General features: G+C 41.0%; 2 protein-coding genes and 1 non-coding gene across 3 annotated transcripts; 1 reads left to right on the forward strand and 2 right to left on the reverse strand.

The window, feature by feature from the left end:
- Positions 1-2937: 2937 nt before the first annotated feature.
- Positions 2938-4079, reverse strand: LOC9648942 (AP-1 complex subunit sigma-1). The gene is made up of 8 exons (XM_002985048.2): positions 4024-4079; positions 3882-3968; positions 3717-3808; positions 3537-3645; positions 3440-3475; positions 3302-3388; positions 3156-3230; positions 2938-3073 (listed from the first exon to the last, which is right to left on the reverse strand). The coding sequence occupies exons 1-7, from the start codon at positions 4024-4026 to the stop codon at positions 3159-3161; spliced, it is 486 nt and encodes a 161-aa protein (XP_002985094.2). The 5' UTR covers positions 4027-4079; the 3' UTR covers positions 2938-3073; positions 3156-3158.
- An 843-nt stretch (positions 4080-4922) lies between these two features.
- On the forward strand, positions 4923-4994 carry TRNAP-AGG. The gene has a single exon. It is a non-coding gene; the product is annotated as a tRNA-Pro (tRNA).
- A 3052-nt stretch (positions 4995-8046) lies between these two features.
- LOC9649094 (probable protein disulfide-isomerase A6) lies at positions 8047-12236 on the reverse strand. Its single transcript, XM_024690121.1, has 13 exons — positions 12099-12236; positions 11109-11266; positions 10605-10845; positions 9839-10017; positions 9689-9776; positions 9541-9638; positions 9441-9480; positions 9064-9317; positions 8952-8991; positions 8628-8707; positions 8418-8571; positions 8248-8372; positions 8047-8185 (listed from the first exon to the last, which is right to left on the reverse strand). Exons 1-13 carry the CDS (start codon positions 12234-12236, stop codon positions 8047-8049), a joined length of 1734 nt encoding a protein of 577 aa, XP_024545889.1.
- Positions 12237-15810: the final 3574 nt, after the last annotated feature.

Below are 15810 nucleotides of genomic sequence, written 5' to 3' on the forward strand. Positions count from 1 at the left end.
AACCCCCACACTCTCCCTACTATACTTTTGGAACCCCCCGCAGCCCCCCCGCCCCCCCCTGGGGGACGATCGCTTTGGGCTTTCACCCAACTGCCTGTATTAGTATTCGGACTCGGACTCGGGCTCGAACTCGGGCTCGGACTCGGTCTCGGTCCCGGTTTCGGACTCGGACTCGGTCTCGGTCTCGGTCTCGGTCTCGGTCTCGATTTCGGGTCCATCTCGGACTCCATCTCGGGTCCATCTCGGACTCCATCTCGGACTCCATCTCGGGTCCATCTCGGACTCCACCTCGGACTCCATCTCGGACTCCATCTCGGGTCCATCTCGGGCTCCACTTCAGACTCCATCTCGGACTCCGTCTCAGGTCCGTCTCGGACTCCACCTCGGACTCCATCTCGGACTCCATCTCGGGTCCATCTCGGGTCCATCTCGGACTCCACTTCGGACTCCATCTCGGACTCCGTCTCGGGTCCGTCTCGGACTCCACTTCGGACTCCAACTCGGGTCCATCTCGGACTCCACTTCGGACTCCAACTCGGGTCCATCTCAGACACTTCCACGTGTCATGTGTTGGTCCTTTTTGGGTCCCTTTTTGGAGCCTCGCTTATTGCTTGCTTTGTGCTCATTCCTCAAGCACTTCGATGGGAGTTCCACTCCCGCTCTTGACTTTTCAAGTCGGAGCTTTTGGTCCAAATGTGTTACGCTCGTTTGGCTCTTGCTTCGGCCACTACCACGTGGCACCCTTCCGGCTCCACTTTGGGGCCTAGGGATTTTGTGTCTCACAATGACTCCATTTGAAAGGTGGACAAGGTCTAAACCTTCTCTGCAGCATTTTAAGATTTTTAGTTGTATTGCTTACCCTTTGATTCCAAAAGAGAAGTGACCAAACAAGCTCACTTGCAAGATAGAAAAATGTATTTTCTTAGGTTATAGTGATTTCTCTAAAGGATATTGACTTTATTCTTTGGAGAAGAAAAAATTGTACAAGAGGAGAAACATTATCTTTGATGAGACTAATTTCTATTGTGACTCTACACTTGCACTTGAAACATCTCCACCTTTGAAGATTTAATTGTTAGGATTACATCACTTATTTCACTGGTTGTACCTATTGCAATTCTGCCCCTTTTTCTTGCAACATCATAGGATCAACTTTACTTGGCTTTATTATTTGAAGGCAATGAAGAGTTTTAGAGTGCTCAACCATTGACTCTTGGTTCAATTTTAGTGGGAGCCATTGTAGCTTCAGTAGGAGTTCTTTCTAATGAGGTACCACATTTAAACTTGTGGTGTTTTAATTGGGTGTTTTGTCTGGTGACAGAATTTATCAAGTACTTGGAATGTATTTTGTTTTCGAGGGAGTTATACTCAATTTGGTAGTTCAAATTCGTAGTAACAAAAATATATCTATGAAACAATCTTGGGTTTTCATAATTATCTCACTCCTTATATCAATGGCAACATTTTTTGCAAATCATTATAAATTATCAATTATTTTGAAATTGCAATGTAAATCTCAACAACTAAAGAATATTGTATGACAAATAAATGCAGAAGTAGAAGACATCAAAAAGGACTTCGAGAAAAACATATTTGAAAATAGAAGAACTATTCAATCCTTTTTAGAAAAAACACCACCAAGGGCTATTACTGATATTTTAATTGACATTTATCATCATGTAAGTATTTCAAAAGTAGATTTTACAGAATTAATTAGCATATTAAGACAACCATTATTAGTAATATTTATGGTTATGGCTAGATATTTCTCAATATATTTACTATATAAAAAGTAATCTAATGATATTATAACATTTTAAAGAGACTTTGAGAAAGTAGTAAGAAAAATGCTTTGAGAAAGAACAATAATACTTATGCCAAATAGAATAGAAGATTAAGTAAAAAACAAAAATTGGTTTCTTTTTCATTTGTGATAGAATATGCTAAAATTGTAGAAAATCATATTATCAATCTTCAGATGTTAGGATGGATATCTTCTTGTGAGAATTACAGTAAATGCTAGGATGCCATCAAGGCCAAAACAACGATATACAAGGAGGGAGTGAGATAGAGTAGGTCCCATGCTCCTGAGTTAGCACAGAAATTACTTAGTCAAGATAGACTAAATCTATGTGAAATAGAATTTAATTATAAAGTCAAAATATGTCAATTTCAGGGAATAGTGATAAAGAATACTAATATGGAAGCTATTTACTTTTCAAATCACTCACCTATTCACAAAGTATGACTTTAAGAAAGGACAATTGTGACACCAGTAAAATGGACTTAGTCATGATTGACTATTTTGCTATATATATATAGGACTACCAGTAAATCAGTAATAATACACGAATTTTGGGGGTCTTTTGGTGCCCAGCTTGAGGCATGACCACAATGCAATGGATGCAATAGACAGATATGTAAATTCAAGTTTAATATAGAAGTTGTGCTATGTCTTGAGCATTCTATTCCTACTTTCATTCTATTTGACAATGAATTATTGTTTCTCCCTATAATCTTCTTCTAGAGTGTAATGGGCATCTCTCATGGGAAGGAAGCAATATTTTCATTGAAGAACAATACTAGCCAGACAATAACGTTGCATGATCAATTTGGGGCTATCTATGGTCCCCGAATAGGGGATCCTATTTCACCTGGGCAGGAACAAAAAATAAAATTCAAGCTTCCAGGCAGAACCATTCTCAGAATTGCTATTCTTGTGACCGATAAGAATTGCAGCTTCCCCACAAATCTGCATATTGATGTTAAAGATCTGCAGAATGATAGCTTATTTACAGTCCATGATTCTCCCAGAAGAACTTACACTCTAGAAAAGGCAAAACTTGACGGGATGGAACGAAAATCAACAGTAAAATATGGGAAGAGCTACAAGCCTGGATTTTATCCATTGGATCCTTCTAGTTCAAGCTCTATAAATGACGTCTAAATCTTATGCCCGTGTTAATAAGAAGAAGAAGATTTATTTTATGGTCACTAGAGCACCTGGAACCGTGGCTTTGTGCCAGATTGGAAATCTTGCGCCGCTAGCTCACTGATACTGGAACTCGTGCTCCTGCAAAAGTTGGCGTAGTCATGGCATTAAAGGAGATATGCCGTGAGCAGAATATATAAAGGAATGCTTAAAAAATTTATACGTTTCACTTTGTGGCCTGGGCGATCATATTGCTCAGCGAACTGGCTTGCTCTTTCGCGTTCTCTACCAGAGTGTCCTACAGAATGAGTTTTGAAATATCAGGACTATACCTGAAAAGAAACGGTTCAGTCGATTGATTTCACTCACCTGAGCCGAGATGACGCGAGAGACGGACTTTTTGCTCGATTCCTGAAGCTCGCCAGCGATTAGAATCTCATCCAGTATGAAATAAGCCTGTCAAAAACACTAACTCAGCAAGTCTAAAAGAGGCCATTGCTAGAGGACCTTGTGGAAGTTGAAGATGAGATCTAGCTCGCAAACCTATCCCACAGAAGAGAAAAAAAAACCAATCAAGACTCCCCGAGAAGCAAGAAAAACTCACATTTCCAAAGTAGCGGTCCAAGACTTGGACATAGTGATGAATCACCTCGAGACCATCCAATTCGTTATCCTCAGAATCCACACAGATGCAAAAGTAGAGGCTCGCATACCTACGAAAAGAAAGCGAAGAAAGAATTTCCACCAAGAATTGGATCTGTCGATCAAAGAGATCACAGTGTACCTCTTATAGACGACCTTGAGTCCCTTCCACTCGACAAAATTACAGAGCTTGGGTCCTCTGGGAAGAATGAGCGCGCTGAGCTCGCGAATCGCCTGGATCCATGCCAAACATCAGGGATCGATAAACCCTAAGGAGAGAGCGATCAGGCAAGAGAGATCACGCCACCTTAAGTCGCTCCTTCTGCGTGTATGGCGAGTACCATTTCGTCAATCGCACCTTTCCCTGCCTGCTGATGAGCAGCACGAATCGGATCTGGCGAGAAAAAAACCGCGGATCGATCGACCAAGTTCGTGGCGAAAACACGTACCATGAGCGCTCCTCTCCTCTTTAAGCCAAAGCCCTAAATGTAAAGTTTAACCAAAAGGTATTACCTTTTCTTCCAAGGTCAAATTAAATTTTTGCGAAGAACCCTAATTTATGTACATTTTTAGGGCTCAAAGAGCCGAGCAATCGGTGTTGGCGAATCCGAGCCGCGGGTGCTGGACATCGTAGAGGAAATGGATGTTTTGCTGCTGGAAATTCCCGATGATCGACATGCCATCCGTGGGAAGAATCGCGAGGCAGTGCTTGGCTTCTTGCGAATCCGGCTGGATGAAATAGTTCTCCTGCGGAAGATCCAGCTCGGCTCCGTTTTGGAAGACGATGCCGAGGGCAGGGAATGGCACGGCGGTCCTCCCAGTGGCATTGTAGCAAATCCCCAGGATGTCGAAGGGATCGGCCCTAGGGTATGAGATCCTCGCCAGGAACGCGCTCTCCACCGCTCGCTACGCGTCGCGATTGAGGTACGTGAGAGTGGTTCCCGAATCGATGATCGTCCCGCCGCTTCCATTGGCAGCAATCGCGAATCTCTCGGCCGGGATGGGGAGAAGCTCCTGGTCGATCTTGATCCCCTGGATTCCAAGGTAGTAGAAGGTCTCCACGGAGTTGTTCGTCCTCACGAATGGCGTGAATCTCATCTGGTGGTGTAGAGGTTTACAAAGGCGGAAGCGATTCGAGAGTGGACAAGCTTGGCTTGTGAGAGTGTCTTGCACGAGGCGATAAGGCTCAGGCACTCGCGTCTGTCCAGCCTCGTTTCCAAACTAACCATCAATGCTTTGTCAATCAAATGTGATGTTGAGAATTAATCATGCCGCTAATGTCAAGTCTCTTTGGCCAAAAAAAAATTCTCACATTTTCTACCGTGGATTCCTTATTCACGTTGCTAATGGGCATTTGGTCTAGTGGTATGATTCTCGCTTAGGGTGCGAGGGGTCCCGAGTTCACTTCTCGGAATGCCCCCAGTTCTGTGCTTCCATCATAAATCCTAGTGACCCTTGCGGTCCAGGCACAATTCCAGGACCTCCAAATCAGAAATATGCACCCCCTTTGCTCCACTTTTCATCCCAATTGCTATCGTAAGGTTTTCTCAGAGTCTGGATACGCTTGAAAATGAGATTATAGTAGCCTAAAGTTTTGCAGCCATCAACCTGCCATAACAATGCTTTTCTAAAGTTTTGACCATATGAGTTACCTTCCAGTAGACAAAGAGTCGAGGTCCTGTTCCTCCATAGAATTCAGGATAAATCTTCAAGAAAGGTTCAGTAAAAGAGAAGTGTGTACATATCTTTCAATTGTGTTCAACGGGCTTGATTTGTTCGAAATGATCCACAATTGTGCTAAACTGAACTTCGAAGTTTTTTCCGCGTATAGCTCCCAGACATTTATACTTGTTTCCAAAAAACTCATTGTATCTGTGATAAATTGTCAGCTCTTGAATGTTTGTTACCTCGTGTGTTTCTCTTGTACAATCCTTGTGTGGTATATGGTTCTAGCGCTGACAGCCTCATAGATCCTTCTTCACCATCTCAGCAAAGATTTGCCCTGCCTGTGTGTCGAAAGAGTCACTCTCAGCAAAGGTTTGCCCTCGGAGGAGTCACTCGTGCGAATGACACACTAGGATCTGGAACAGTTGGGACAAGATCTTGAACTCTTTTAAAAAATTTAAGATAAAGATAAAACTTTAAGAATTGAACTAACTTAGGGGGTGCCTTTTCCTTCAGCCAAAAGGTCCAAATCAGTATATAATTAGGGTTACATTGAATAACCCTTAAGGAAAATTACAAAATGAATTGTAGTTATTGTCATTCTTCAGACTTGTTCTTACAAGGTTCAAACACTGGTGGGAAATATCAAGAGTATTGTAAACATTGCAACAAGCTATGCTGGAAAGGTGGCCAGAAGAAAGTTGAGGAGCAACATAGCTCGTTTAAGTTGGTCTTGCAAGACTTGAATAAATGTCCTCCAGTGACAAAGAAATCCTTGGTTTTGTTCTAAGATGGCCAAGTGATCACTTTGGCGCAAAATCCTTTAGAGATTTCTTGAGCAATTTGTACAAACGTCAAAGTTCCCCATCAGGAAGCTCAAAGAAACAAAATATTCCATTCTTTTGCTTATGCAATGAAACATAAGGTCCCCATTCCATTTCCATTTACTCATTCCACTTAAAAACAATAAAAATATAGTAAATCAAGCGGGTTTTCAATTGTCATTCTGTTTTGATTGTCGTAGGATCAAGTTGACGTTGTCAACGATTCCTTTAGTTGGCTTAGCAAAGAAAAACCCCGTTTGGAGAAACGCATAGGCCAAAGCAGTTGCAAAATAGAAGTTGGCATACCGATGGGTCGACAACCGTCATCAAAATAAAAGAAAGGAAAATCGGTCGGTGATAGAAGTATATAGATAGTGGTGCTATCAGGCAAAATATGTTGCCATGAAACACCGACCTCAGATTTCTTGGCGCAATTTTAACAACACTCCACGTTAACTTCTTTTGGCCAAAGTTGATGGATGGACCTCAGAAACGTTCCGTATAGACTGGTTTGATAGCTTGAATGCTTGAGGTAATCACCTGCACGGAACGTTTCTGGGGTTCCACAGTCAGAAATCCGAGGTCGCAAGAAGACCCATGCTGGGAAAGATTGACGATAGAGCAGTTTTGTCTTCTTTGATTTCCAAGTACACAAGTTACGAAGAAGATATTGCGACCCTCATCGATCTGCAAATCAAAGAGTTTCTCCCTTCATTATTTTCGTCATCTTCGAAGAATGTCAGAAACAGAAGCATTGCTGCGGATGGTATGCTTCTTACATTCTTACGCAGCAGCAGATCTCAATGAGGAGATGAGAGATTTTCTCTGAGACGTGACTCCTCCGTTTTTCACAAATCATACGGTTTGTTTCCTTTTTTTCAAACCCTTGTGAACACATAGATTCCGAATTGCAGTTATCAAATGGAGACATCATCCTCTGCGTCCCAATTAAAAATCAACTGTCTGTAAGAAACCAGACACTGCAGCTTCTGGTAAGTTGTGCAGCATTCCTCGTTTAGCCCCTCAAATGATGAACAAAAAAGAGCACAATCGATCAGAAAATTCCGGTCAGCTGTTTGGTCTAGAAGTTGGATCGTGCAAGAAAAACACAATCCCGGTGTTGCAAACTTCGAATACCATAGCCGCAAGATTTGGTTCTGTGAGGAAGCTAATCATAAAACATTCCTATGGAAAAAATCGAGTGCCATTGGCTGATGAAGAACCTGATCTGAGCAAAACTCTCAAGAGTTGACGATACTTTGCATGATCTGCAACGAGTTGAACGGCAACTTTAAAGAGATGGAAACAACTAGAAATGATTGGGAGCCATATGTGGAACAAACTTCCGAGTTCAGTCTAGCGCAGTTGTGGATCACCTCAAACAAATTAGGCCCAGTGAACAAAATTGAAGCAGGATGGCAGGTATGTGGAAATTCAAGTGTTTCTATACTGAACCTTGAGGAAGTGGGCCTCGACTCTTTGTCTACTGGACAGTAAATCAGATTGGTAATAAAACATTTTATAAGAATTGTCAACATTTGGCAGGCCGATGGCTACATAAATACTGGATGCTATAACCTGTACAGACTCTAGACCTGGAAAACACGTAAGGTTATCTCATATATTGTGTAGAGTCTGGAGTGGATACGCTCGAAAATGTTCCTCCTAGTATGTATTTGTTGCTTAAGCCTTGGCTGAATTTTTCAGGACGATGGCTCAAAGAATTGGTGGTTACAAAATTGACGGGTAAATCTATTCTAATTTCTACAGAATGACACTTTGGAAGTTACTATGATAAAGAAAACGGAGCAAGACACACAAAGACTGATATGGGAAGTGGAGAATTTCCATCCCAGGGATATGGTAATTTGCATACCAGAGAAGAATACAGTACCTGGATTCTAGTGGTGCGATGCAGCCAACAATTGGGATGAAAAGAGAAGCTGAAACACCTAAATTGCTATACTGCTACTAGTGTCTCGGCTATGAATGGGGCATATTTCTTCTTTGGAGGCCCTGGCAGTGCCTGTAAAATGCAAAGGTGTATTTGCTAACAATCCAAAAAATTCTGATAAATTCAATGGGGTGATGCTTGGGGATTTTCGCGTAGATCTTCCCGTATCTGCGAAGTCGAGAAATTATATATTGCAACAATCACCACAGCATTCCAAATACGAAGCTTACCCCACGGCAGTACCCTCCAGTTTCTCAATGGCCTCCTCGATCCGCTTTGCCACTGCCTCACGCTTCTCTGGCAAAGCAGCTACGAACTCTTCGACAATGATTTCGATACTCGCCACTTTGCCGGCCTGTAATATTGTGAGCTGCATGCAAGCAACGAAAGTAGAGCGTACCTTCTCTGTAAGATGGCCTTTTGTGTCACGGTAAGTACCACATTTTTCGTTCAGGAACTCCACGAGTTCCTCTAGTGAACGCCCATCACAATCCTCTCCATCTTTGTTGGATTTCAGGAAGAACTTTACTGTGGGATAGCCACTAATATCATATCTGAAAGATAGGCAGAGGTTACAATCAACTATACATAAGACACTGAAAAAGCTTACTTGGACGCCAGATCCTTGTGAGCATCTGCATCTAGCTTCGCTATGACCACACCCTTCTCACCTTTGAACGCGGTTGCAACCTCCTCATAAACCTTCCAGAACAAAATCAATGTTTTAGTATCACTGATAGCATGCATCAGACTGACTTACCGGAGCCATGTGAGCGGTTATCCAAGTGGTTTCCGAGGGGGATTGGCATAGGGACTTGTGTTCATCACAATCCACCTGCCGAACTAAACTATGAGCACAGAGGTACTGAAGTTTTCATAAAAAGGTTACCTTGCTTATCACTACGTTCTTCACTTTCTTGAAAGCCGATCCGACCTTCTCGTACTCAGGAGCTAGCTTCTTACAGTGCCCGCACCTGGAATTTCAGAGACCAGATTAAAATCGCCTCCAGAAGACTAGATCCAGCTGCAATGCAATGCTTGGTTACCAGGGAGCGTAGAACTCAACAAGAGCTCCTCGACCCTGCCGTACTACTTGCTCAAAATTGTCAGGTGTAAGCACAACGACATCAGATTCTGCAGCAAAAGCTCCAAAAACGCCAGCAGCAAAACCGCCAACATTCTCTCCATTTTCGCAGATCGTAGGATGAGATCCAGCCGTCAAGAAGCCCGCATCCGGTTGTCCCCAATCCCAAATGGCATACACTGGTTGGATGTTAGGACGTAACAACTCTGATCCGTGCTAATTGTCAGCCGTTCGATTGAAAGATAGAAATGTTCAAGGATAAGTACGGATATTCTTGTTTGAACTTGTGGGAATTCAATACAGATCCTTCTTGTTGTGGTTTTTCGCTTGTGCATTTACGAACTTCCTCAGGCCTCTGCTAGTTGGAGTTCCGGAATAACTAAACAACGCAACCATGGTAACCTCAGAGCTACTTGAAAATCGACCAGCAGGAACTTACATTTTGGCAGTCATTGATCCTTTCGGGAACCACTCGATTGTTGGGTAGTTGCTGATGTTACAATACCCACACACTAAAGGATGGTATTCGCAATTCACCTGTGAATCGGAATGAGCCATCACAAAGAACTCGACACTGCGGTTCTTACATGGGCTATCAGCACGGTCTTCTTGACTTTCCTGAATGCCAAACCAACCTTCTCATATTCAGGTTCAAGCTTCTTACAAGCTCCACAACTGCGCAACTAAGTCGGAACAAAGCAATCGATCAGGTTGTGACAATTGAATGGGGGAGCTACCTGTTAATGAAGAACTCGACAAGAGCTCCTCGATCCTGCCCTACCAGTTTTATAAAGTTCTCGGGCGTGAGATTTACGACGTGATCCGCAGCAAGAGCTGGCATCACTGAAAGCACCAAGAGCAGACCAGCCAGCATTCTTACCATCTTGCTCACCCTATCAGTCGCGATTGAGTGAAACTGAAAGAGCCACTTTTGACATACCATGGCACGCCTTCTGTTTATTGAATCTTAGCCGTCCAATGTGCTTGTACAAAGCTGCTAATGCTGCTATAAAGTAAGTGTTTTGAAATGTATTTTCTAATGTGGAGAATACAAAGGACTTATCCAGAAATCCATAAATCGTTCCAATGCTGAGAGATGATGTTAGGAGTCTTCCAATGCTAGAGGATCTCGGTAATGCTGCAATAAATTACACAGTACAATGTAGTATGCTGCAAATCTATGTGACAAGGTGTTATCTCAAATCGACTTGAAAATTAATTTTCGGATCCAGATATACGTGACTGCACTTGTCGCTGGTGCCTTCATGACGCTTAGGACATTGTTGGATAACATTCATTCTGCCAGGATCTGTTAAACGGAAAATTCTGAAATTCCTGTGGAGCGTCCACGTTCAGACGCGGGAAAAGATACAAACAGGAGACGGAGTATACCTGGAAGGATCTTGAGGTGCCATTACAATTGCAATAGCTTCTTGCAACATCACCTGTCGAGGTGGTTTAACAACTTTTAAAGCCAAAATGGACGGCCTAGTTACATCATACTGTTTCCTTGGGACGCATTTGAGACTTGGAGCCATGCTGCTGTTCATAGTCACTAGCATTATCTCTTACACGCTTAGTTGAGGGTCCGATTCTGCTTTCCGGGGAAGTTGGGTGGCCAGTCGCTGCAGCCCGCTCAATGTTACCATTAACATCTCGGGCTCTATCTCTATCATTACGCTCAACTTTGAATCGTGGCCAACAAGTCTGCACATAATTGTCCACTGGGGTTTGGTGCTCTGCTCTGATATCATTTTCGATGAATACTCAGACATATCCAGAAAGCTGCTTGAGCCTGCCCGATGCACTGTATCCAAAATACTACTATGCAAACGGAGGTCCCTGGCATAGAGCTGCGCCAGCAAACTCCGCGGACAGAGATTTGTGCCAGGATAGTTTTCGACCTCCAGCTATGAGCTACAGGTAAACTTCGCAGTGAAGGCTGCAGTCCCAAGTGTTGGTGTATCCAGATGTGCTCTTGGTAAAGGCTCAATCAAATACTATGGCCTAATGAGCGTCTCCACAATGCTTTTACCCTCGCAAGCTTTGATTCCGTGTAGAATGTCAGCCTTAACTTCAGCCGCCACTGCAATAGTAGCTTTTTTCATAAGCTCACAATAGGTCATGAACAAAAGCTGAGACTTGGTAGCCTTCTTAAAACCATGCTGTTTTCAAAGTTTGAGAAAGGCTAAGAAACAAATTCTAGGCTGCCGAAAATAAAAAAAGCTTTGATTCTAGGTAGAATGTCAGCCTTAGCTTCAGCCGCCACTGCAATAGCAGTTTTTTTCATAAGCTTACAATAGGCCATGAACAAAAGTTGAAACTTGGTAGCCTCCTTAAAACTGTGCTGTTTTCAAAGTTTGAGGAAGGTTAAGAAATGGATTTTAAAAGTCAAAAAATAACTTAACTAAGTTTTGCATAATGTTTCAAATCAACTGGCTGAACCACAACACGTGGACAAACCTTATGAAACTTAAAGGCTTGATTCCATTCCACAACTTATTAGTGTCAAACATTTTCACAAAATATTTAATATTTTTTATGTAAAACATGATTAAAAGGTTGCACAATTTTTTTGGTTTGCTTAAGCAAACTTATAGGGGGACTAGGATGGTATTGAATATACCTAGAATATACTTGGATATTCTAGGATATTCTACCATCTAACGGTTGTTATTCATTTAGATTAATTTTGTATTTATAATTTATAAACATGTTTATAATTTATAAACTTTCTTAAACCTTTTCTAGTATATTCTTTTTAATTCTACCATCTAATGGTTGATATGCAATAAAATTAATCTTGTATATATGAATTACAAACATGCTTATAATTATAAACTTTATTTGATCAATTAGATTAATAAGTAATAATAACACTAGTATTAAGCAAACCAAGCGTTGCTACATGCAACACGTAGCAATTTATTTATCAAACATTCAAAATATGACAGATTGTTACCTCTTATGAAAGGTGCTCCTTGACTAGTTTCTCACCATTAAGTGCCAGCTTTCAGTACAACTCCACTTTTTCCTTAACTTCCCCTGAAATCCTATGTGATCAACAGATGCAAAAGCTGCCACCAAGTCTGCATCAAAATAGGTGCCATATGCGCCTGGCTTTGCAGCCTCCATAAACAGTGATCAACTTTGCTAGGCGGGATAAAAGAAAGATATAGGTCCTTCAATTCAGAAACCATGACCATCCAATACCTCTTCACTTCTACATTAAGCTTAGTGATTCTCATTTATAACCATGCCATTGTACAAATCCTAAGTGCCAAGCTCTTCCACTTCCAGCATTTCCTCATCATCAATATTCAAATCTGCTGGTGTATCTTCCTCATACCCCTGGTTGGTGAGTGTTTTACAAAGTGACACTGGTAGTCACAATAAGCAACCCACGCGCATACTTTGGGTTTGTCTTTGATCCTGGTCCAAAAGCTCTTTAACATACTATCCAGCAATGATTCATAAGTTTTTTTTGGTGCATGACAACTCATTAAATTTCAAACCATACATTACAGTCCAGAGTACGCATATAGTTATAGTTAATTGTATCCGTCATGAAGACATCCCTGAACTCGATGCTTGTTCTCAACCAGCTCTCATATCTTGTAGTAGCGAATGTCCATATGCTTGCTCCTGGCATGGTAACGATCTTCCTTGGTCAGAGCCAGTGCACTCTGATTATCTAAATAGAGGAGGAGTGGACCATCCCCCTCACACAGCAGATCCTTGGATAGGTGTTGCAACCAAAGGGCTTCTTTAGCAGCTTCAAATAGTGATGAATTCAGCCTCTGTGGAAGACATTGCCTACGACTAGACCAACTAACTGAAGCACCATAGAGCATGAATGCATAGCCAGTAGTGGATTGTCGGGTGTCCAAATCACCACCATAATCTGCATTGCAAAAGCCAAGCACTGTAGAATTTGCAGAAGCCTTGTACCTTAGAGCAAAGTCATGTGTGCCTTGAAGATAGCACAAGATGCGCTTCATCCAATGCTTGGGGCCAGGATTTTCTAAAAACATGAGCTATATCAGGCCTTGTAGCAACGGCCAAATAAACCAGGCTCCCGATAGCTTGCTGATAAGGCACACCACTCATTGCTTCACGATCACTTGTGGATGATGGAGAGGAAACAACAAAGAGCTTGGTGCCTAGCTCAATAGGTGTTGGCACATATTTGCAATCAGTCAGATTGAACTGGCTGAGCACTTCTCTCACATAGTGTGCATGTGAAAGTGAAATTGTGCTTACTTGACGATCACAAAATACTTGAATACTGAGGTAGAAGTGAACTTCACCCAAATCAATCATCTCAAACTCAGCAAAGAGCTTGGACTTGAGAGTGAGCAGCATAGCTAGAGCATTAGCAGCCATTATGCAATTGTCAACATAAAGTGCGACAATCACAAACAGCTTGGCCACTAAATAGGGGTGCACATTTCCATCAGCAGCACCTTTCGTGTAGCCAAGGGAGCAGAAGAAAGTATCAATCCGCTTATACCAAGCTTAAAGACTCTGTTTTAAGCCATAGAGGGTACACTTTAGTTTGCAAACTTGATGTTCCGTACCTAGCTCCACAAAGCCAATGTAGATGTCCTCCTCAAGTTTGTTGTTCAAAAAGGCTGTTTGCACATCCATTTGGTGAAGTTTGAGGTTCCAAGCAGCTATAAGCGTCATGATCATGCAAATAAAAGCTAGCTTCATAACTAAAGAGTAAGTCTCTATGAAATCCAATCTAGCCACCTGAGTGAAACCTTGTGCCACTTAACATGCCTTGAATTCCTTCATGCTCAAATATTAATTGTAAAAAACTGAGAACACCCAATAGGTGTCAATCAAATGACCATCAGTTGGCAGCTCTGTTTTGATAAAGGTGCCCTTCTTCTCATGAGATTGCATCTTATTTTGCATAGCAGCTAGCCACTTGTCTACATAAGGGCCAAAAAGTGCTTGCCATGCATTATGAAGAATTGAAATTGGTTCAACTACAATAGTGTGAGCAACAAAGCCCACAAAATGAGTTTGGTTGGTTTTATGTCACCTTCAATTAAAGAAGTCAAAAGACTCCAAAGCTTCTAAAGCATGTTGCATTTGTTCTGATGATTCTTTTTCTAGTGGTTATTAATTCTTCTTGATGTTTTAGAAGATCTTCTTTATAATTAGATAAAAGATTATTACTGATAAATCTAATATCATCATCCTGCTGTGACACAATAGTAGTCACATCTTGTTCCCCCTTACATTCAATTTTTGATGAATCTACTAAATCAGCCATAGTAAAACTTCTCTGATTGTGAAAAACTTAGGCAAAGAGAGACTTTTTTGATGAACACAGCTAATAAACTTATAAGATCACAAATTTTAATAATATCTGTAATAAAAATTATAAACTGTATATGATACTTTTAACCTTATGACATACAGAAACATGACATATAAAAAATAAGTTTCTAGATTCTAGTATATCATGAAATTAATTTGGATTAGACGAAGTCTAACATTAAGGAATTCAAACTAGAATATACCCAACAAATGCTTACTAGTTGACAAAGCCATTTATTCAACACCTGTTAGATCTCCTCTCCTTCCACTCTAGTGGTGCTTGTTAGAAAAAATTGATGTCCACTAATAGATATTTATATAATATATTCACAATCTTGACTTATATTAGTTTTTTATAGTTTCTTTAGAATGTGTCAAGCTCTACTGATGACAAATCCAGAAAGTTGAGAGCTCAGATTGTTCTTGTTCTTTCTATCTCAAAATCCACCTTTCGAAAAACAAAAATGTTGAAATAAAACATTCAATGATTTTACCAAAGAAAAGTCTACTATACTTGCTCTAGTTCTCCTATAAGACCCTATGCCAGAATAAATGTTGTTTAAAACAATTAAGAAATAAAAAGGACTTCTCATCAGACATTTATGAGCACATCATGTATTTTAGCATCGCTTCTCCATTTGAAAGAAAGTAATTCACTTGCTTGCATCCTTGTACCTGTTCCCCAATGATTCTCTAACCAATTCACACAAAACTAGAAGCTGAAACACCCTTAGTTGTGTTAGCTTCTCTCCACCAAGGTTTGCTAATCTACTAATCTCCCCTTGATTTTTATCACATGACCTGCTCACATTCCCCTAGCAATGCTACTTTAACCCAAACCAAAGGGTTGAATAAGGAGTGCACACTTCTGTCTTCTCTTGCCTCATCCAATAGCAAACAAAGGTGTGTTGCCATGCTATTGGATGCCAATACGTCATCCTGATTTTTTTTCAAACCATAGCACCTAAAAATTGCTTAGCAAATAATGATTAGTTGACAAAGCCTTGGGGTCCCAAAGATGAATATGTTTCTAAGAGCTAACCTCACCAACTTAGAAATCTATAGTATCATAAATTTCGTGCACCATAAATGGGAACTCAAACCTTTTTATCACATCCTTTGAGACTGAAAGATTAATTACTTTCAAAAATACTCTTACAAAATCCATGTCTGAAAGATAAAACATGTTAACACAAAAACTTGTTAGGACAAAGTTTACAATGCCTCCACTTTTACTTCATGAAGTTGAAGTTCTTGGACAATGCATAGTTCAAACAAAAAATGATTAAGTTAAAGTAAATTATAAATGAAGTGAATTTTTAACACAAACTTTCGCTTTCCCTTCCATTCTAGGTTGAGCTTAACTATCATTGAG

This window comes from Selaginella moellendorffii, unplaced genomic scaffold (assembly GCF_000143415.4).
Source record: "Selaginella moellendorffii unplaced genomic scaffold, v1.0 SELMOscaffold_65, whole genome shotgun sequence".
Taxonomy (NCBI): Eukaryota; Viridiplantae; Streptophyta; class Lycopodiopsida; order Selaginellales; family Selaginellaceae; genus Selaginella; species Selaginella moellendorffii.

Coding starts and splice junctions, on each gene's coding strand:
- LOC9648942 (XM_002985048.2), bottom strand. Junction 3,646..3,716: donor CTCAAGGTCGTCTATAAGAG/GTACACTGTGAT, acceptor TTCTTTTCGTAG/GTATGCGAGCCTCTACTTTT. Junction 3,476..3,536: donor TGGACCGCTACTTTGGAAAT/GTGAGTTTTTCT, acceptor TCTGTGGGATAG/GTTTGCGAGCTAGATCTCAT.
- LOC9649094 (XM_024690121.1), bottom strand. CDS start 12,236: ATGGAGGCTGCAAAGCCAGGCGCATATGGCACCTATTTTGATGCAGAC. Junction 8,572..8,627: donor CACAAGGATCTGGCGTCCAA/GTAAGCTTTTTC, acceptor CCTATCTTTCAG/ATATGATATTAGTGGCTATC. Junction 8,373..8,417: donor AAGGCCATCTTACAGAGAAG/GTACGCTCTACT, acceptor ACAATATTACAG/GCCGGCAAAGTGGCGAGTAT.